Below are 21,985 nucleotides of genomic sequence, written 5' to 3'. Positions count from 1 at the left end.
TTGAAGACCTATCCATAGATACACCACACGTATGGGTTTCATGAAAAAAATATATTTTTTTAAATTTTATGACGTATTAAAAAAAAAACTACTTACTAGATCTCGTTCAAACCAATTTTCGGTGGAAGTTTGCATGGCAATGTATATCATATATTTTTTTTAGATTTTTCATTCTGTTATTTTAGAAATATCATTTTTAAAGACCTATCCATAGATACCCCACACGTATGGGTTTGATGAAAAAAGATTTTTTGAGTTTCAGTTCTAAGTATGGGGAACCCCAAAATTTATTGTTTTTTTTTCTATTTTTGTATAAAAATCTTAATGCGATTCATAGAATACATCTACTTACCAAGTTTGAACAGTATAGCTCTTATAGCTTTGGAAAAAAGTGGCTGTGACATAAACGAACAGACAGACGGACATGACGAATCTATAAGGGTTCCGTTTTTTGCCATTTGGCTACGGAACCCTAACAATGATATTAGAAACCTAAATATCATTTTTGAAGACCTATCCATAGATACCCCACACGTATAGGTTTGATGAAAAATTTTTTTTTTTAATTTTATGACGTATTAAAAAAACTACTTACTAGATCTCGTTCAAACCAATTTTCGGTGGAAGTTTATGCAAACTTGCCATGCGGCAATGTATCTCATATATTTTTTTTAGATTTTTCATTCTGTTATTTTAGAAGGTACAGGGGGGGGGGGGGGGGACACAGTTTACCACTTTGGAAGTGTCTCTCGCGCAAACTATTCAGTTTAGAAAAAAATGATATTAGAAACCTCAATATTATTTTTACAGTACATATGGGGCTACTTTATAGCACTAGTGCGAGAAGTAGCATATTACGTTACTGTGTCGAATATTTAAAGGGCCATATGTACTGTAAAACGTTGTACGATACATGTGCGAATAGGTAATTCGCAACTCGTGTCGATTTAAAACTCTCCCTTCGGTCGTGTTTTAATTTATCGCCACTCGTTTCGAATTTCCTATTTTTCGCACTTGTATCGTAATGTACTATTAAAGACCTATCCATAATAGATACCCCACACGTATGGGTTTGATGAAAAAAGATTTTTTGAGTTTCAGTTCTAAGTATGGGGAACCCCCAAAATTTATTGTTTTTTTCTATTTTAGTGTAAAAATGTTAATGCGGTACATAAAATACATCTACATACCAAGTTTGAATAGTATAGCTCTTATAGTTTCAGAAAAAGTGGCTGTGACATAATCGGACAGACAGACGGACATGACGAATCTATAAGGGTTCCGTTTTTTGCCATTTGGCTACGGAACCCTAAAAAAACAATCAAACATAGTATACTCATTTTAGGATTATTAGTAGTTATAAAGATATTGATGTTAAGCGAGTTGTGTCAGTATTTTTCTAGGTTTCGTTATATAAAGACGTGGCAATGTCGAAAGATATACAAGGAACTACCGTAGTAGTGACCGGCGGCGCGAGCGGCATCGGATTCGCGATCGCCGACGCGTTCCTTCAGCACGGCGCCCACCGCGTCATCCTTCTCGACCTCAACACTCAGCAGGCGGACCAGGCTACCACAAGTTTAAACGCCAAGCACGGAAACAAGGCTAAGTACATTCAATGTGACGTGACTAAAGACTTAGACAAAGTTACGAAGGTAATTTTAGACACGTACAAAACGGTAGACGTATTGGTGAACAGTGCTGGTATTGTAAACGAAAGGAACCCGAGGAAGGTGATCGAAATAAACCTAACCGCGGTCATAGAGTGGTCATTGAAATACTTGGAAATTATGAGAATTGACCGTGGTGGAAAAGGCGGCACTATAATCAACATGTCGTCAATATACGGTTTTATGGTGGATCCATATTTAACTGCGTATAAAGCTTCTAAATTTGGCGTCCTAGGTTTTACGAAAAGTAAAGGGCATGTGTATAATTTCAATAAAACAGGCGTGAGAATCTTTGCCATCTGTCCAGGAATTACGTCTACGAATCTTGTCACTGATTATAAAACTTGGGAAACTGAGGAGAATCAAGAGGACTTCGTAGCAATGTTCGATGGGATGCCGTGGCAGGATGCTAACAGGGTGGGACAGGGGGCTGCAGACGTGTTTCAGAAGGCTGATAGTGGAACAGCGTGGTTAATACAAGGCAGAGAACCTATTTCTGAAGTGTAAAAAGTTGATTTTCGATGTTTATATATTATGGATTTGTTGTTATATACTTAGTAATATTAGTAATACTATCCCTACTATAATATTTTAAATGAGAAACTTTATATGTTTGTCTGATACTTCTGTTATGTTTAAACCGCTTCACCAATTTAGGTGAGTTTTTTATGGAAATTGTTTGTCTCGGGAAAATACATAAGTATGATACTCGTATTGCAGAAATTATAATTTGAGGGAACGTAAAGATGGGGGTTTAAATGGACGTGGGACGTGAAAGAACTAATTTTATTCGGACGAAGTCTTGGGCAAACGTTAGTATGTTTACTTTATTCTTATATGGTTTAGTTTTTTCTCATTTTTATGGAGTTTGTGGACATTCTATGCGTTAATAGAAACCCAACAAAATCATAAATGGGAAATGTCATCTGGAAGTGGGTTAGGTTTTTTATCTATATCAATATATGTTTTTTTTCAATGGAATTTTCAATAATTTTCTGTTTTCAGATTTTTTCCCCTATATACACCTAATAGCCTACCTTGGTGCCAAATTTCAAGTTTCTAGGTCATCTGGAAGTGGGTTAAGTTTTTGATCTTATAGATCAATCAGTCACAAAAATGCCGGTTTTTACACGTTAATTTATCAATAACTGTTTAAGCTATGTATATGAAATTTTGTATTTTAGACAAACTAAGGGATATGAATAAATGTGGCAAATTTCATGTGTGTAGGTTAAATAGGTTTCAAGTTGTGAGGGGTCAAAAGTAGCTCGAAATGGTTCGTGTAATATTACACACGGTTGCTGCGTCGCCAGTTCCTTTTTCTTTGAACTACCGCATGTCTAGATTACGTTCTTAGGGATTTTTATTATTATTTATATTCAGTCATCGTTGAAGAAGTAACCACTAGGGATCTTATAATCAGAAATAAATATACATGGGCAAGCAAAAATCGCTGTATTCATTTTTGGTTGTTACCTACCTTTTAATTAGGTATTTTGTAAAATCCTTCGGCCTATCATACACGTTACCTACGCCTTTATCCTTGAATAAACTCTATGACGACACAGTTATTATTAATGGCGGCCAAGTCCCCGCGACTCACACTGCACCGATCTGCTCTGAATCAATTGAAATCTTCTTTCTAGTGACTAATAAAATTAATTTATAATATATGGGTACTATCGTCATCACTATTTTCCAAACATAACACATTTTTAATGCTACTTAGATGAATCTAGGTAGTGCATAGGTATAAACCAATAAAAAGTCAAAATTGTCTCATTGCAATGGGCCAGATTTGATAGTAGACCATTATTGTAAGCTTCTTAATCTTTAACATAAAAACCGACTTTACAAAAAATCTGAGATGAATGAAGCATTTATAAAATACAAATACTTTACGATAAAAAGTACTCTTGAATAGTGAATACCTCAATAGTCTGAATCAAAAAGTATTTACTCGGAATTTCCAAGTTGTAAAGGCTCTCTTTATTCTTTAAAAACAGTGTGTCAAATAGTACTTTAGACTGCAAATGTTGTGTTGTTTCCTCATGTTAACCAGTTGAATGGACTTTTATGTGATGGTTTTAATGGAAAAAATTTAAAGCATTTATTTAAATTTGTAATGTTTTACGGCTAATGTATGCCTGTCGTTGGTTGGTGAAAATGAAAACGTCTTGCTTGTGTTTAACCAGGACAGAATAATTTGTTCACCTCTCGTGCCGGGTAACCCTCGTAACGCTCATTATTCCACATTTTTAACCACTCGCTAAGCTTCTGGTCATGTGCGGCGTTACTAAACAGATTCACAAGTTCCATTTTAAAAGAATGAGATAGTTGCGAGGATTGTAACGTCAGAAGAGATAGAAACTCGTACCTACTTTACCTACTTAAAAGTATTTTGTATTTGGAAAATAGAAAATAGGTCCCAAAAACTATTTCAAATAAAATACAAAATAGTTTTCTTCAAAAGATATTTAAAAATAAAACAGGTATTTTGCATTTTGTATTTGTATTTTAAATATTTTAAAAAAGTCACATCTTTGCAAAGAAATAACTCAAGCACTTTTATGAGCGTAAGTTGTTAGTTGCTCATCAATCGCCAAATCTAAATTAGCAATTCTGTTTCACCAAATATCACTGTTTCAATTACAGACGCTTGATTTGTAGATAAAGACTACATTCTTGTTCTCTTGTTCGCCAGTTAGGTAAAAGTACTTTAAACTGTTCGAAATTATTTATGGCCGAAAGCGGGGTGGCTTTGAAATGCAGGGGTGACTTATATTTCAGTTTTAAGGCATAATATTGTTTTGTGCAGGATTTTTTGATAGTACGCAGTAAACTAAAATCCATATATCTTAACCTATAGTATTTTTTCAAACTCGATGGGTAGAGTGACAGGTGTCATTTTCATATAAGTTATAACTCAAAAACGCCAAATATCGCAATATTGTATTGAGATGACATCTGTCAGCGTCGAGTTTGAATAATAACTTACATATGAACAGTTCGAGCAAATGGAGAATAATGCTAATTTTGTCGCCATTTGAAAACTACTCATCAAAGATCTCTCATTTTTTCCAAAAGTCACCCCTATTTTGAAGGTTATCATTTATGTTCACCGGGGGGGATTCTGCTAAGGGCGTTTAAGTGGTGCACGTGCGCGGAATTGCTTGGTTTGCCTTTTTGAGAAAAAAGTTGTTGTTTCGGAGTGTAATACCTATTTGTGTGTGTTTTTGTCCATCTGTGTTGTGTACTGTCCGTTTTGTGATTGTATTGTAAGTATTTACGTTAAAAGGAGGAGGTGGCAACTACTCGCATGTGAGTCAGGTGCCCCCTTCTCCTAGGCTCTGCAAAATGGAGTCCGACCAATTTGATCCAGGGATCCCTGGATTCATTGAAAACCCACCTTCACCAGCTTACCACATGGAAATTGAGGAAACTCCGGCTGCGGTTTCCCTGGATCAAATTTTCGCTCCAAATGCCCCTACTAATTCAAACTTGTCATTAACTACCCCGAGCAATACCCTCAAAATTAACAAAATTTCCAAAAAAAGAGAAATTGCTGCAGTTATTTCTGGAGGCTCTAATTTGAACAACCAGGACGATGTTTCTAAAATCCCCCGTACAGAGCATTATTTACTGGCTAATATGACACCTGCTCATGGCACCCCGCATCAGATAAACGCATCCTCCCAGCTGTCTAATCCAGCCCCCCCTGCTAAACAGTCATCAACCCTGACACAAGGAGCCCAGAACACAGGTGTGGAGAATAATGAAAGTCCACCCTCTCAACCAAACTCCCAAGATACTGCCCTTACCCCCCCCCCTCCCAGTTTCAAACACGAAATGCGTATCTAGACTCTGATAAAGGTCCTTTCATTGTACATGTGGCCCGCGAAGCTACGGAGGCCGACTCCGGAGCTTACTTGCATCCGGTTAAATTTGGCCAACTGCTGTACACAAATGGCGTGACTAATATGAAGGATGGTGGTATAAAAAAGATAGGTCGAAATAGGCTTAGTATTGAATTCAGGTCTGCTGCTGGTGCTAATCAATTTCTCTCCAGCTCTCTGGCCACCAAAAGCTGTAAAAAGTTTATTCCCTCCTACCACATAACGAAGACTGGAATTGCCAGAAATATCCCAACAGATTTTTCAAATGACGATCTCCCAAATTTAATAAGGACTCCATATGGCTGCGGTAAGGTTGTGAAGGCGAGACGATTAAATTTCAAGAAAAGGAACCAAGCTGACAACACTACCCAATGGGCCCCGTCAGAGACGGTGGTGTTGACGTTTGACGGCCAAATCCTTCCTGACAAGGTATTCCTTTTTAATTGCGCGTTAGAGGTGGTCCCATATTATTACCCAACTGTCCAGTGCTACAAATGCTGCCGATTTGGCCACGTACGGGCCCAATGCCGTTCCCGCCCTCGCTGTTTTAAATGCGCTCAACCACACGAAGGTAACGAATGTTCAGCTACTCCTCCTACCTGTCTTAACTGTTCTGGTGAACACAAGGCCACAGACAAAGCCTGCACGGAATACACAAGGCAGCAACATATCAAGAGGATTATGGGCGACGAAAGCATTTCATACCAGGAGGCCGAAAAAAAGGTACCTAGGGCCCGCAAGCCTTATAATGAAGCAGCTCAGACAGTCTCTTATAAAAAAACTACGTACACTCAAAGAAAAACCCCTGCCCCTTCTAACCCCCACGGGTATGACCAAATAGCCCATAAGGCCCTAATCTCAGATTACAACGCCCCCCAACCTGCCAACGGCGTAATGTTTAGGAACACCGCAACCCGTCCCCCTAGTTCTCCTTCAGTCACTCCAGCGCACACTCAGATGATTTCTCTCCTTCATCTTTTGCCCATGATTAATTCGGTTATCTCATCCCTAGTATCAACTCTTCAGCAAAATGCTGTCAATCTACCGTCCAACGTTGCCAACAATCTAAGGAATCTATCTCCCTTCCTTTCTGGTGGCCCTCTTCTTGGGCCTTATGAATATGGCTCTCAACTTCATTCAATGGAACATCAGGAGCATCAGTCGCAATAAGGCTGATCTCCTGTATGTCATTCAGAAATACAACCCTATCTGTTTAGCTATTTCTGAAACCTGGCTAAAACCTGATTCTATTTTCAATTGTCCTAACTATATCTGTCTAAGACAAGACAATCCAAAAGGTCACGATGGCTGCGCCCTTTTGATTAGAAAGGATATAGACTATTCTGTGATAAATTCTCCTTCTCACCCTTCGTTTTATATTGTAGCTAGTAAAATTTTAGGCTATACAGTAATCTCTGCATATATTCCTCACCCCTCTTCCAGAATTATCAAGGACTTCTGGTCCGTTTTAGAGAATGTCCCCGGCCCTTATCTTATTCTAGGTGATTTCAATTGCCACCATACACTATGGGGTTCTCACCAAAACAATGCTTCAGGTCGTAAAATGCTTGAGATAATGGATTCTCTTAATTTGTGTGTGTTGAACGATGGTCGCCCCACCCGTCGTACTGCTCCATCACAGAATCCCTCAGCAGTTGACATTTCCATTTGCTCTCCTTCTTTGTCTTCTCTTCTTTCTTGGAGCACCCTGCCTTACAATTTTGGCAGTGACCACTTGCCTATAATTCTTTCTTACTCTTCTGGCTTTAAACCCCGTTCGGCTCCCACTCCTCTCCAAAAGTTTAAGTTAACCAAAGCAGACTGGCCCCTTTTCTCTCTTACCACAGAAGATAAAATTAAATCTCTACCATCTGTCTCGCAGTCCAACTGCCTCCAATGTTACAATATATTTTGCCGGACTCTATTGGAATCAGCAGAACTGGCCATTCCCCTTAAAAACATTTCTGCTAACCGTCGACCTTCTCTACCCTGGTGGGATTCCGACTGTACCTCCCTCGTGAAGGATAGGAAAGCGGCCGAAAGGGCGTTTTCTTCTGAAATGACCATGGAGAACTACTTAAATTTGAAAAAGGTACAGGCTAAAACTAAAAAAACACTACTTTCTAAAAAACGGGATGGATGGACAAAATTCTGTGAGTCAATTTCCCCTTCAACTCATCCTTCTGTTGTATGGCGAAATATTAAAACTTTTCGAAATGCCTGCTCCTCGACGTCTCCGCCCTCATCTTCTTCTAATTCACCTTCTTGGATGGAGGAATTTTCGGACAGATTGGCTCCTCCTTATGTGCCTAATCTGTCCGAACTTCCGTCTTACCTTACTAATCACCCTGAAAATAACGACTTTCTTTCTTCTCCTTTCCTTATTTCCGAATTGCGTCTTGTCATGGACTCTCTTTCAGATTCTTCTCCCGGCCCGGATGGTATTGTTTATTCCTTTTTAATCAGATCCAGTCCGGCGGCTCTCTCCTATTACCTGGATCTTATTAACACTTTCTATAGCTCCGGTCTGGTTCCAGATTCTTGGAAGGAACAATTTGTGATCCCAATTCCAAAACCAGGTAAGGACTCCAACCTTGGAGCATCATACCGACCTATAGCCCTTTCGTCTACTCTCTGTAAAGTTATGGAACACCTGCTAAAAAATCGTTTGGATTGGTTTTTGGAAAGTCGAGGTATCCTTCCGCGTTTCCAATTTGGATTCCGGAAAGGGAAAAGCATCACTGACAGTCATAGCATCCTTTCCACCGACATACGCTTGGCATTCTCTAGGGGAGAGTCAATGGTTGCAGTTTTTCTGGACATTTCGGCCGCATATGATAACGTTCTCCTTTCAGTGCTCAGAGACAAAATGTCACAACTGAGTATCTCTAGTAAGGTAGTTAACTTCATCTCTAATTTGCTGATGTTCAGAACCATTCGCGTGAGATGGCAGGGCGAAGTGCGGGCCATCCGGCACATTTGGAGGGGCCTCCCTCAGGGATCAGTCCTGAGTCCAATTCTTTTTAATATTTATTCTTTTGACTTGGATAAGTCTGTAAATTGGGCTTGCAGAACGCTACAATATGCGGACGATGTGGCAATCTACTGCACTGACAAAAGCCCACTCCGGGCTGCGGATATGGTCAACGGAGCCTTAACATCATTAGGGTCGTGGTTAAACGTTCATGGTCTCTCCCTATCTTCTGCTAAAAGCTCGGCCATTGTGTTTTCTAGAAGTCTTACTGCTCCACCATGCCGTATAGTTTTTAACGAGGAACCCATTCCCATTGTAGATTCCGTAAAATTTCTTGGGGTATTCTTTGATCGTCGATTCGTGGGATCCTCTCATCTCTTATACATCGCTAAAAAATGCGAAAGGAATTTAAATATCCTAAAGGCTCTCTCGGGCTCTTGGTGGGGAGCCCATCCATACGCTTTTATTCGTAGCCTTTTAGACTTCGGCACTTTTATCTTTGAACCATGTAATAAGGCAGCGCTTACCGTATTAGAACGCATCCAAGTGAGGGCTCTTAGAATAGTCACCGGGGCCATGAGACCGTCCCCAAACAGAGCCGTTCAAGTAGACCCGCCACTAGATCTGAGACGGCAACTACTTGCTGATCGCTTTTTATTTGGAATCTCTGCCCTATCGTCCCACCCATTACTTCCAAAAATTCGACTTCTTCAATTATACTCGTCCAGTAAAGCTTACTGGCGCAATAAAGAAAAACCTAGATTAGTCAACAGCCTGGAGAGACTAGCCGCTCTCAGGCCCCCTATTATGAAATCTTCTTCTCTTCCTATTTATTCCGTTCCTTTCGAGGCCCTCACACATTCTTCCAAGGTAATAACTAATATTGGTATCGATAAGGGATCTCCGTTGGCTAACTCAATTTTCTCTAAATTTGTTATCAATCACTTCCCCTCTTACCGGCTCTTTTTTACTGATGCGTCCAAATTAACGGATCAAGGATGCGTGGGAGCGGCCTTTCTCCTTGCTAACTCACATATCATGGCTAAATTCAAACTTCCCCCCGAAGCGTCTGTATTTTCTGGTGAATGCTTGGCCCTCTTAAAAGCTCTAGAATATATTTATACCCATAAACTCTCCAAATCAGTTATTTTCTCAGACTGTCTCAGCGCACTTCAATCCATTTCTTTGCGCCCTTTTAAGAATTTTGCATGCAAATACCTTACCTGCCAACTAAAACACTTGTCGTACAAATGCCATTCAGCGGGGTTGGAGGTTGTTTTTGTTTGGATCCCTAGCCACTCTGGCATAGTAGGTAATGAGAGGGCGGACAAAGCGGCCAAAGAGGCTATTCTTGATTGCGATGACTCTTTTTATAAAATATTCCAACCAGATGCTCTGAGCCTTCCTTTTAATTTCATGAGGAAAAAATGGTCTGTCCGCTGGTCCCGAGCAAAGAAATGTTTCTATTCAGAAATTCAGTCAACCATTCCATCTCGTCCATGGTTTTTCAAAAATAGATCACTCTCTAAAAGGCACACCAGTATCATCATTAGACTTAGATTGGGCCGCGTCTGCTCATCTGAGCAATTATATATTTTTAAAAAGAAAGATTCTCCCATGTGCGATTGTGGAAACGAAGTAGGCAATATCGATCATATTTTCTTTAATTGTCCGATTAATAACAAACCCCCTGTATTCATGTCTGCCAAGACTTAACGTACCGTTACCCGCTAATATGGCCTCACTTTTATATCTAACTGATAGCAAAAAAATTATGTGCGCCGTAAGCAAATTCATGACTAATAACAACATAAAACTATAAATACATATGCACACTTTATGTTTATTATTATTAATGCTCCATGTGCTTTAAATGTCTCATTTTTCGATCAAATGGTTCAAAATTGGTGGTGGTTTATGTTAAATTGTGTTCGTTGTAATTTGTTCCAGGTATTACACAAATTACCGATATCCTTATGTTGGACTTCTTATGATCTTCCCTCATGTCAGCCGTGTGAAGCTCGATACTCGTTTTTGGCAGAATTGTGCTTAACTGCGCGGTAGCCATAGACAAAAGAGTGAAAGTGAAAGTGATTTATGTTACTGGTTATGACATTGTCACAAAAATAAACACCAAATAACTTTAGTCATCAACTATTTTTAACATTTGTATCCCAATGACCTTAACTGACATGTAATAAGAGTATAATATTAATTTTAAGTTGTTAAGGCCATTGGGAATCCGATTAGAATGTGGTCACGCGAAAACCCCTGACTGTTAAGCCCTTGCTTGAGGTATTATGGTTTGGTAATGCTTACGTCGTCTAGACGGTTTAAACCGAAGGTTGCGGATTCGAACATTTCGGACCCCGGCTCGTAGGTACGGTCGGTGCCCCAACTTAAGTAACCAAATAGCCATAGTAGTTGTATAGAAGTTTCCGGTACTAATGATTTTCTTGGAACTTATGTGGGTATGTTTAAATTGAAAACATCGTAAGAAAACCGGGCTATTCTAAATAAGGTTAGTTTCCGCTTTGGGTGGGAAGTCGCGTTCTAAAAAACTAGCGCCTGTGCCAAATCTTGGGATAAGGTATCCGAACGGATCTCAGGGAATACTACATAATAATTGCTACATATATAATGAATGTTGTTATTAGCAATGAGCTTGTGATACATGTATAGGTTATGTTAGTTATAAGTTTTTAAAATCCACTATATTATGTTAAATAACTTTGTAAGTTGCTTAAATTGTTTTGTATTTGCTACACCCTATTCAGGGTCCATGTGATACCGTAAGAAATGTGTAACTACTACCTAAAAATGTACCATGGAAGCAAGAAATAAATGAATACTGAATATTCATACATTGCAAAATGACGATGAAGAATTGAAGATTATGTGAGCATCGGAGTTTTTATCGCACGGTAAGGCGTTAGCGAGCTATGGCATTATCAATAAAATTCACATTAGCAATAAAATTCAACTCTATACGAGTATACTCATAGTCATTCATTTATTTAATTAGTGGTTTTAATTTTATAATCATGGACAAGAATGTTAAGGAGTTTGTAAACGACCCTTTAATTTTGTCTTTCAGGGCATAAATATCACAAATAAGAATAATGAATGACCATTTTATTTATAATTTTTATTCATATTAACAGTTTTTAATGATTCACGGTTAGTTTCACTACACTTAAATCGTCGAAATATAGGGAGCTCAATAAAAACAATATAAAAGGTAATCACGGTTTATATCCCGGTCGATTTAAGTGTTTGTTCATATTATTTTTACCTCTTTTAGTATCCATATCTTTTATTAGATATTTCGTAATATAATCTTTCCTAAGGGGGTTAACACAACAGATCCCTATGGTTCGAAGTATATCCACAAGGCCCCCGAAAATCATAAAATAATAATTTTAATCAATACAAAAATGGTCCTTATTCTTATTTATAATATTTATATATTCAAAGACAAAATTAAAGGATCGTCTGTAAACTCGTTAACGTTTATGTCCTTGCGATAAAAACTCCGATAAAATTTATAATATACGGTGGAAATAGGACCATGACATCACGTGTTTGCTTTCGTCATAAGCTTATATTTGTGATAATATATTTCAGGCTGCGGCGAACGTAATGAGGAGCCTCGCATCGTGGGCGGCTCCGCGGCCAGCATGAACGCCTTCCCGTGGCTGGCGCGGCTCATCTACCACAACTCCTTCGGCTGCGGAGCTTCCCTCATCAATGACAAATACGTCGTGTCCGCTGCGCATTGTTTGAAAGGGTCAGTGTGGAAGAGAAATTTCATTTTTAAAACAAGCGTTTCTCGCTGACTCTATCTACTTGTCTTCAAACAGTCAATTATTACTCATTGCGACAATTCTAACAAACCTAAACACAATGAGCTTGCGTTGTTTTATCACCACTATTAGATCAGCTCGATGGTACCATAATAAAGCATTAAATAATTATGTATTTACATTTCCACTCAATCGCATAATGGGAAGTGGGTCTAATTTTGCTAGCAAGATTTGATTACAGACATACAGGCAACGGGACAGGTGAAAGTACTTATAAATGAAAGCTTATAAAAAAGTTAAAATACCCGGTGGGCCCTTTAACACGAGCAAATAATGGAGTACATTCAAATTCAAACGAAAAAACTTTTGTTTACAATTTTCAAAAATTATGAAATCTTAAGATTTCTTATTTTTCATACAAATTAATTATTATCTTCAATATACGCTAACATCATTGTAATTGACTTTGCTTGTCACGCGTTAAACACAACGAAATTCGCAATACATTGCGTCTTAGAAACAGCATTGCGTCTTAACTTCATCATGGCGGACGTTCCGAGTCAGCACATCGACCAAGCGCTCTTTGTAATTAATTAGTAAACAAAGTATTTACGAGTGTCAAAGTAGTGTCTGTGTTCGAAAAAGTGACCTGAACTATCAAGTTTCACAAGTGTTATGACGTGTTGTGACTAAAACATACGACAAGTGTATAAATTAACTAAATTAAATAACAGTTAAATCCAACCTAACTACAGAGATACCGTCAGTTATCTTGAAATAAGCTGCGATCTGACTCCAGTGACAAAACGCAGGAATTGTTTGTGCGTGCACGGCGCTTAAGTCTTTTAGGTTGACGCAGCACTCCAAGATCGATAAGTGTGCTGATTTATAAACACATTTGATATTGTACCTTATAATAATCCACCTGAACGTCGATATTCCCTTTACGGCCTAATATTGATTTTATTGTGAAAATTTATTAAGTCAAGTAAAATGAAGTGCAATAACTGCAGCCTCGATCTAGCATCAAATGAAATGCTAAAATGTAGTGCATGTCAACATACGCTACACTACTTCTGTGTTGGGCTCTCAGAGGTGGAGTTCAAAAAAATCCTTTCGATGAACCTAAAAAAGTGGAAATGTCCCTCTTGTAAGCAACCAAAGAAACCGACCACACCAACGACCACCGAGCCTAAGTCACCGCTGATCATTAATGGAAGGTCAGATGATAACGTTGCGAACTTGCCATCAATAGTCAGCATTGACACCGATATTTTATTAAAGAGTATGAACAGCCAGTTTCAGCAGTTGTCAATGGATATGGAGGGCCTTAAGACTAGCGTCAACGGAAGATTAGACCAACTGAGTGCCAGCATCAATGGTTGGGCCAGTAAATTTCAAGAGCTAGAAGAGACCGTTACGAACGTTCGAGCCGAAGTTGCTGCCGTTACAGAAGAAAATACGGCCCTCCGTAGTCAGTTAAATGTGATCCAGCAAAACCTCGACGAGCAAGAGCAAAAAGCCAGGCAGTGTAACATTGAGATACAAAATTTACCTGCTAAACCTTCTGAAAACCTAATCCATGTGACTCTTGCCCTGGGTAAGGTATTGAACGTCCCTTTAACGGTCGAATCCATAAAAGCAGTGCACAGAGTGGCTCCTAATATCCAAAGTGATCGTCCGAAAAATATAATCGTAGAGCTATGTTCTCGCCGACTCCGCGACGACGTGATAGCAGCCGCGCGCGCTCGCCGCGGTGTCACCGTCGGCCAGCTGCTTGAAGCCGCGGCGACCCCTAGCAGTGGGTCCGCTGACCAACAAAAAGCGGAATCAAGACCTATTTTCATTAATGAGCACCTGACGCTGAAAAATAAAATTTTATACTCTAAAACACGTAAGGCCGTAGCCGAAAAGAACTATAAATTTGTCTGGATAAAAAACGCCGCTATTCTTGTTAGAAGAGACGATTCATCAGCTATAATACGTATACGGAAGGAAAGCGATTTGATCAAGTTATGAAGGTTTTGTGTATATTGTATTGTTGAACTATTACTAGAACTACTTCATGTCTTAGTTAGGGTTTGCATGCTGTATTATTATTATATACGATTATATTTTGCTATCATTGCTTTAGATGCTACTATGATATTGACACCAATAAAAGTTAGGTTAACATTCTGCACGATAAAGTCTACTAAAATATTTGCGTTTGCAAGGGCCCCACATTTAACTGTTGTTTTGAAAATATCACACTCTCACCTAAATGCTAGAAACACATTTTATTGTCATAATAATCTTCACAACAAATATAACATTTTGCTGAATTATTTCATTTTATTCTGCCCGTGATTTTATCAAATAAAAATATATCATTTTATTATCAAAATTGTGGTGGCCTTAAGTCTAAATTAATTGATGTTCGTCTTAATATTTTGCAATGCGATTATGACGTCATAGTGTTGACTGAAACATGGTTTAATTCTGGAGTAAATAGTGCCGAGTTATTCGATAATAAGTACAATGTATTCCGGCGTGATAGAGACCTGGTGGGAACTGCGAAAAAAGGCGGCGGAGGGGTTCTTGTTGCTGTAAAGTCTAGCCTCCTCGCGACCCGCAAAACTGAGTGGGAGTCAACTAACGTCGAAGATGTTTTTGTTGTCCTTACCATTAACTAGCGTATGCTTATAATAAGTGGCGTCTATCTTCCTCCAAAATCAACCTTCAGCGTTTTTCAGTCCTATTGCAACAAATTAGAAAAAATTAATAATCATTTCCAAGAGACAAATATTTGTTTGATGGGTGATTTCAACCTACCTTCTATCAATTGGGAGCTCAATTCGGCAACCCAGGAGCTCGCGCCCTCTGGCGGCGAACTATGTCGGATAGGAAAGCTTGTTTTAAACACTACTAACTTATTAGGTCTGAAACAATATAATAAATTCCTTAACATTAACGACCGAATTTTAGATTTAATTTTCTATGATGACAAATGTGAAGTCTCATCACCGGATACTGTACTATCAAACATAGATAGACATCATCCAGCAGTCAAATTCAATATCGACTTAGAGTTACCTCCGCCTATCCCTTTAAACTGGTTACCATCGTTTAATTTCAGAAAAGCTGATTACTCGCGTATATCTACTGAGTTGAATAAAGTTAACTGGGAATTAGAATTAGTTAAATTGCAACCTAACGAACGAGGCCGTTGAACGCTTTTATTGCTTAATTTTGAATATTATTGACGACTATGTACCCTTAAAAAGAGTCAAAGTTTCTAAATATCCCAAGTGGTTTTCTCCTGCGCTTATAAATGCCCTTAAAAGGAAAATGAAGGTATGGCGGAAGTGGAACACCTATAAGGCTTTAGCTGATTATCGTGAATTCGCTTTACTTCGCTCACGTTGCAAAACTCTCCTCGTAGAATGTTTCAATAGTTTTACCCATAACACAGAGATATCCTTAAAACAGAATATAAAATCTTTTTGGTCTTACGTGTCATCTCTTAAAAAGAATGCCTCGGGCTATCCTGCTACAATGTTCTACGAAGACGGGCCATTTTTTGGAGGTGAACAAATTGCCAATACTTTTTCAAGGTTTTTCTATTCAGTTTTTGAGCATAAAGAGAATGTTCAATTGAATGACCTATTAGCTCTCCCAACTCCAGAAAGCGCCCCAAATATTTCTAACTTACACGTTCGCAAGACAGATATTCTAAAGAAACTTATAAATATTGATGTTAATAAGGGAGTTGGGCCAGACAAGGTGAGCCCTTTTTTTATTAAAAACACTGCCACCGCTCTAGTGATCCCGCTATATATTATCTTTAATAAATGTTTGAATTCGGGAACTTTTCCTGAGAAGTGGAAAGTATCTCATATCACCCCAATTCACAAATCTGGTTCGCGCTCCCAAATAACCAACTACCGCCCGATTTCTGTGCAGTCATGTATTCCAAAGATATTTGAGGCGCTTATTCGTGACCAAATGTTTGCTGCTCTTGAAACTTCCATCTTGTCGGAGCAACATGGATTCATGAGAAACAGGTCGACAATAACAAACCTTCTACCATACACTAACTTATTGTTCGAGTCTATGGATAAAAGACAGCAGGTAGATGTAATATTTACTGATTTTAGGAAAGCGTTCGATAAAGTTGACCATCTGCTTCTTCTTAAAAAGCTCGCGTTCAATGGTATCCGCGGCAACCTTCTGCGATGGTTTATTTCGTACCTCTCAAATAGGTCTCAAATTGTTGTCGTCAATGGTTTTGCATCGGAGCGCAAATTAGTCACATCAGGGGTAATCCAGGGATCCATATTAGGCCCACTACTGTATACACTGTTTATTAACGATATGAAACAGTGTTTTAAGAATAGCCATTTTCTTATGTTCGCTGACGATCTAAAAATATTTAAAACCGTCGAGTCTATTGACGACAGTAATCTACTGCAAAATGATGTGAACGTTTTTTTTGAATACTGTTCTAAAAATAAGCTGCAATTGGCAAGTAATAAATGCTTGCAGATGACCTTTACAAAAAATAAAAAAAGAGTTATCAACTCGAAATATAAAATAGGTAACAATGAGTATATCAAAAAAGTGTCAACCTCACGTGATCTAGGAATCCTATTCGATGATAAAATAGACTTCCAGTTGCACATAGAGCGTATCATTTCAAAAGCGTATCAAATGCTAGGTTTCGTTCTGAGGACAGCAAAGGTTTTTAAAAAATCTTCAAGTTATCTTTTGCTGTATAAATCACTGGTTAGACCCCATTTGGAATATGGCTCAGTAATCTGGAATCCACTATATAGAAAATATGCAAATGCAATAGAAATGGTTCAAAAAAAGTTCTTGCGGGCATTACACAGACGTTTGACAGGGAAACGACTACCATACGTTGATCTGTTGCAGTATTATAAGTTGCATTCATTAGAGACCAGACGCAAATGCTGTGACGCAATTACTCTCTATAAAATATGCAAAGGGCATTTTAACAGTATGGAACTGCTGGAGCGGATATGTTTCAGAGTCCCAGCTCGATTCAGCTCGCGCTCTAATGCTTTGTTCTCGGTTCCCACCACCTCTAGTAACGCCGGTTTGCGAGCCCCCTTACGTCGTATTTGTAACACTTACAATAAAGAATTTACTTCCATCGATATATTCAATGTCACTAGGCCCAAATTCCGTTATCAAATACGCAATATTCTCAACGGCCAACATAATGTTCATCAGTAGTGTGTCGTCATCATTGCTAGTATCGGTACTGTCAATGTACTTAATAATATATTGCACAAATTGGTTATCAGTACCTAATTTCGACTTTTTGCTGATTTTATTTTCTTCTCCATTTGAATTTAGTACCTAAATTATAATATACATAAGCTTGGTCTATAACACTTGGTAAACTTGTATGTTAACATACCGTTTAGTTAAGTCCGTTTATTTTATGTATGTTTTAGTGAGAGCGTTTAAGGAAGTAAGTGTTCATCTCTATATTGTTTGTACCTAACAATGTAACCTATTATCCTGTCGCATACTTCTGTTGTTTCTCCAATAAAAAGAAAAAAAAAAAAGAATAAACTTTAAAGTAGCAGAACAAATATTGGTCAGTTTGAGGAGACAGCTTACAGTTTAATTTACTGCTCCTGTTACAGGGCCCACCCGCTGCCGCTATATCGTGTCCGCGGCGCATTTTTAAAAGGATCAATGTGGAAAACGAAAATATATTTCTATAAAAAAATGCTTAAATTTCATACTATACATGTATATTATACATACGAAGGTATGTTTGACATTAAATATGCAAATATGTAGAACACAGATGGTTATTATCAACTTATTGTGTTTTACTGGTGATTCCATCATTGGATCGTTTTGCTTGCACGGGTTTCAAAATCAGCACTCCCAATCCCAATAAGAACCAACTATTCGCTCTTGGTACACTCATTTTAAGTAAGAGAAAATATCTTATTTTCAGTTTCATGTGGTTCATGTTCCGAGTGACTTTCGGCGAGCACGACCGCTGCGACAAGAGTACGAGACCTATCACCCGTTACGTCACTAAAGTGGTCGCCCACAACTTTTCCCTCTCCGACCTGAGCAATGATATCGCCCTGCTGAAGATCAGTTCACCGGTTACGTACTCCCACGCTGTACGCCCCGTGTGCTTGCCGAAGTATCAAGGTAAATTTGACTCGTAGAATTATAGCCCAAAAGGAATAGATGTATCAAAGTTGTTCGATTGTGTCTATTTGACAGGACACAAAGAGACACAGCTTATAATGCTGAATTCCAGATCCTATCATATGCTATAAGTACAGAACAAGTTTTAAGTCGGTTATTGGTATTAGCCATTAAATGTTTCAAAGTAAAAAAACGCCTGTACGAATTGAATGAGAATAATTTTACGAAGGCTGTATATAGATTGAGTGTATTGAGGCAGGTACATGTAGCGGTTAAGTAAGAAATCGATCTTGCGAGGTCTCATTGTTGCCAGTTAACAAAAAAAAAAACATATATAGGTAGTACCGAACAAATTATTATATTGATAAGATTATTGACCAGTTAACAGTGAACTTATCATTATGATTAAATTAATGTATATACCATGATAGATACAATGTTTACAATTGTGGACATATAACGCTTTTATTTCGTGTTTACAGGAAGATCCTACGAAAACTCAATCGCAACAGTATCTGGCTGGGGCGCAACTGGCGAGACCAAAAACTGGTCATGCACACTCCTAGAGGCCGAGTTACCTGTTCTTAGTAACCAGGAGTGCAGGAACACTAAGTACAACGCCTCCAGGATCCAGGAGGCGATGCTCTGCGCCGGGTTCCCGAAGACGGCACATAAAGATGCTTGTACTGTAAGTATCTATAATACAAGCTGCGATAAATATTGATATTCATGTTCTGTTTAGTGATTGCGTTTAGTATTTCTTATACCACTGGTGGTAAGCGACCTTCCTGATGGTATTTGGATATCGTTACTCCAGGTTCGTAACTGTAGATGTAGATGTAGTGTAGGGACGCCCGGCCGGAAACAGGCGGGCTGTCGATCACTTGTCGCGTTCATTCAGCCCAATTCCCTGAAGTTGGAGCTGCAGGTTACTGTCCCGGCGGCATTCCCACACTATTCTCCTCAAATCTTCACGTTTTCCTGCAGAACAGAAGGACATCTTTGAGTTCTATATCCTCTAGTTCGTTTTCTTTCAGTGTGTCTCTACCGAATGTATTATATCGCGGTGCCGCATACATAATTCAATTCGCTAGTAAGTGTAGGCTAGTCTCCTCCTGATCACAGTGTGGACAGGAGGAGTCTCTACTGATTTTCATTATCTTAAGATGTCTATTGAGAGTGTTGTGACCAATAATGATACCCGTCAGTAGTCTCAGACTGCTCTTACCTAGTTTCAAAAGATACCTGGTTCTCCTATTGGTACCTTTAATCATCATCTTCGACTGCCTGCAACCAGTCTCTTCCTCCCATTCTCTCTGTGCTTCCATTTCTTTTACCTTCTCTATAACTCCCTTTGTGACATCCGCTGACATTGGCAGAGCCGGTTCCGGACTCATATATTCCATCTCTGCCCCTAACCTCGCCAGCTCGTCCGCCTTCTCTTTTCCTGTCACTCCCTGGTGTCCCGGTACCCATGCCACCGTAACACTTCTTTGCTTGCCTATCGAGTTAGGCTCCTCTCGACATTCTCTCACGAGAGAGGAGGTGACCGATATTTTCTTTAGTGCTTTCAGCGCTGCCTGACTATCTCTGTATATTACGACAGCGCCCTCTTGCTGCAGACATTCTTTGACTATACGTGCACAGTTCGCTATTGCACATATCTCTGCGTGGAACACGCTAACATATCTGCCCAGTGATATTGATACTTTCTCTCCCAGTTTAGGGATCACTATGCCCGCTCCTGCTAGTTTCGTAGAGCTCTTAAGCCATCCGTAAAGCAGATAGTCGTTGGGTGTCTGACTTCCACCTTCCAGTTATCTCTCTCCTATATGTACTCTGTATTTCTTATCAAATATTTCCTGCCTTTTTATAAGGTCGTTATTGGCCATCAGCATCTCAAATTTTGATAGTGCCTCTCTTTGTATCAATGCGTGTCTCTTGTCCACGCAGCTTCCTCTCCATTCCTTACATGCTTTCATTCTATACCACTATTCAGTAGCTTTTTTCTCCATCTCAATCCAGAATGACTTCAAACCTAGCAATACCTCCATTGCATGTGTCGGGGTCGTTCTCATAGCCCCTGTCATCATGAGGCATGCTAATCTCTGCACTTTGGTTAGATCTTTTTTGTATTCTCTAATATGGGCCCTGTGCCACCATATCACGGCCCCATATAACCCTGGATAGTATTACCGCCTTGTAGATTCAGTAGATCATTCCCGGCTACAAACCCCAGTTCTTTCCCACTGCCCTTTTACATTGACACAGTCTTCTTATGGCTTTTGCCGTCTGCTCCTTGATGTGAGTTTTGTATCTGAGTGTACTCTCTAGAGTAAAACCCAGATATTTTATCTCATTCACCATTTCTAGCTCTATGCCTTGTATCTTTATTGGTTTCACCTCTTTTATCCTTCTAATAACACAAGCTTTGTTTTCGACGGATTAAGATCCAGTCCTCTCTCTCTACACCATCCCAGTACCTGTCTGAGACCTCTTATCATTTTGTCTCTCATGACGCTAAGGACCGTCCCTCTTACTAGTAGCACTCCATCATTAGAATAGGCCTGCAAGTACATACCCCCTCTGTTGAGCTCTTTTACCATTGAGTCTAGTAGTAGGCACCACATCAGGGGGGACAGACACCCCCCTGTGGAAACCCTCTTGGATTGATCGTCTTTGATACTCCTCCCAACTCCACCGTTATGGATCGGCCTTTGAGCATTCTCTCTATCCATTGCGCTATTTTCGGTCGGATACCATCTCTCTTTAGGCTTTCTACTACGGCCCCGAAAGTTGCCTTATCAAAGGCCCCCTTCTACGTCGAAGAGGCAGCCTAATAATTGATATGTCACCGTAGATATTTAAGAATAATCTCGTTTAAAATTTAGTTTTTTCTTCGCAAGTGTGATGAAAAACATTGTGTGTAACTCCGGGAGTAAGGATATGGCAAACTCGGGTCTTTAATTCCCTCCAGCCTGCCGCTGTCGGGAATTACTACCCTCGCCTCCATAATTTCATTTACCCCTCGTTTAGGGTTGCCAACTATTTTTTGGTGGAATATAGTATTTTCCAGAATAAGGCATTAAAAATATAGTACATTTCAAAAAATATAGTACTTTTACATAAAATGGTTAACATAAGTTAATTATACGTTTAATTATACTTACTAGCACTCTGTTAAGATTAGTTATGGTTACGATTTTAGAGCAAAAATGTAAAATTGATAGATTTAGTCGTTGAAATTGTACTCCTTTTGTTACGTAATATCTAAATAACAAGTATTGGTTTCTATTAGCACGTCTTCTCATCTTGCCTTTTAATAATGAGGTCGCAAGCGTGCGTCCCCGGTAATATGCGACGAGAAGGGACAGATTTTAAAAATTCATCAAAAAACTATGGTAGTAAATTATACAAAATGATGTATAAGAACAGTTTTAGCAAATGTTG

General features: G+C 39.0%; 4 protein-coding genes across 4 annotated transcripts in view; all 4 read left to right on the top strand.

The window, feature by feature from the left end:
* Positions 1 to 21,985, top strand: part of LOC133516621 (vitamin K-dependent protein C-like) — a 42,469-nt gene that overhangs the window by 8,330 nt on the left and 12,154 nt on the right. Inside the window, exons 2-4 of the mRNA XM_061849635.1 lie at positions 12,168 to 12,330; positions 18,330 to 18,535; positions 19,018 to 19,223. Of these exons, the coding sequence (XP_061705619.1) occupies positions 12,221 to 12,330; positions 18,330 to 18,535; positions 19,018 to 19,223 (522 nt within the window). The 5' untranslated portion in view covers positions 12,168 to 12,220. The remainder of the gene's footprint in view (positions 1 to 12,167; positions 12,331 to 18,329; positions 18,536 to 19,017; positions 19,224 to 21,985) is intronic.
* LOC133515947 (15-hydroxyprostaglandin dehydrogenase [NAD(+)]-like) lies at positions 720 to 3,120 on the top strand. Its single transcript, XM_061848598.1, has one exon. It carries the CDS (start codon positions 1,428 to 1,430, stop codon positions 2,175 to 2,177), a length of 750 nt encoding a protein of 249 aa, XP_061704582.1. The 5' UTR covers positions 720 to 1,427; the 3' UTR covers positions 2,178 to 3,120.
* On the top strand, positions 5,511 to 10,654 carry LOC133515951 (uncharacterized). Its single transcript, XM_061848601.1, has 2 exons — positions 5,511 to 6,137; positions 10,491 to 10,654. The coding sequence occupies exons 1-2, from the start codon at positions 5,651 to 5,653 to the stop codon at positions 10,532 to 10,534; spliced, it is 531 nt and encodes a 176-aa protein (XP_061704585.1). The 5' UTR covers positions 5,511 to 5,650; the 3' UTR covers positions 10,535 to 10,654.
* On the top strand, positions 12,887 to 14,670 carry LOC133515942 (uncharacterized). The gene has a single exon (XM_061848590.1). It carries the CDS (start codon positions 13,340 to 13,342, stop codon positions 14,363 to 14,365), a length of 1,026 nt encoding a protein of 341 aa, XP_061704574.1. The 5' UTR covers positions 12,887 to 13,339; the 3' UTR covers positions 14,366 to 14,670.

The sequence above is a fragment of the Cydia pomonella genome, chromosome 3 (genome assembly GCF_033807575.1).
Source record: "Cydia pomonella isolate Wapato2018A chromosome 3, ilCydPomo1, whole genome shotgun sequence".
NCBI classification, from domain to species: domain Eukaryota; kingdom Metazoa; phylum Arthropoda; class Insecta; order Lepidoptera; family Tortricidae; genus Cydia; species Cydia pomonella.
Note: the sequence above shows the minus strand (reverse complement) of the source record. Positions and strands in the feature narration are given on the sequence as shown.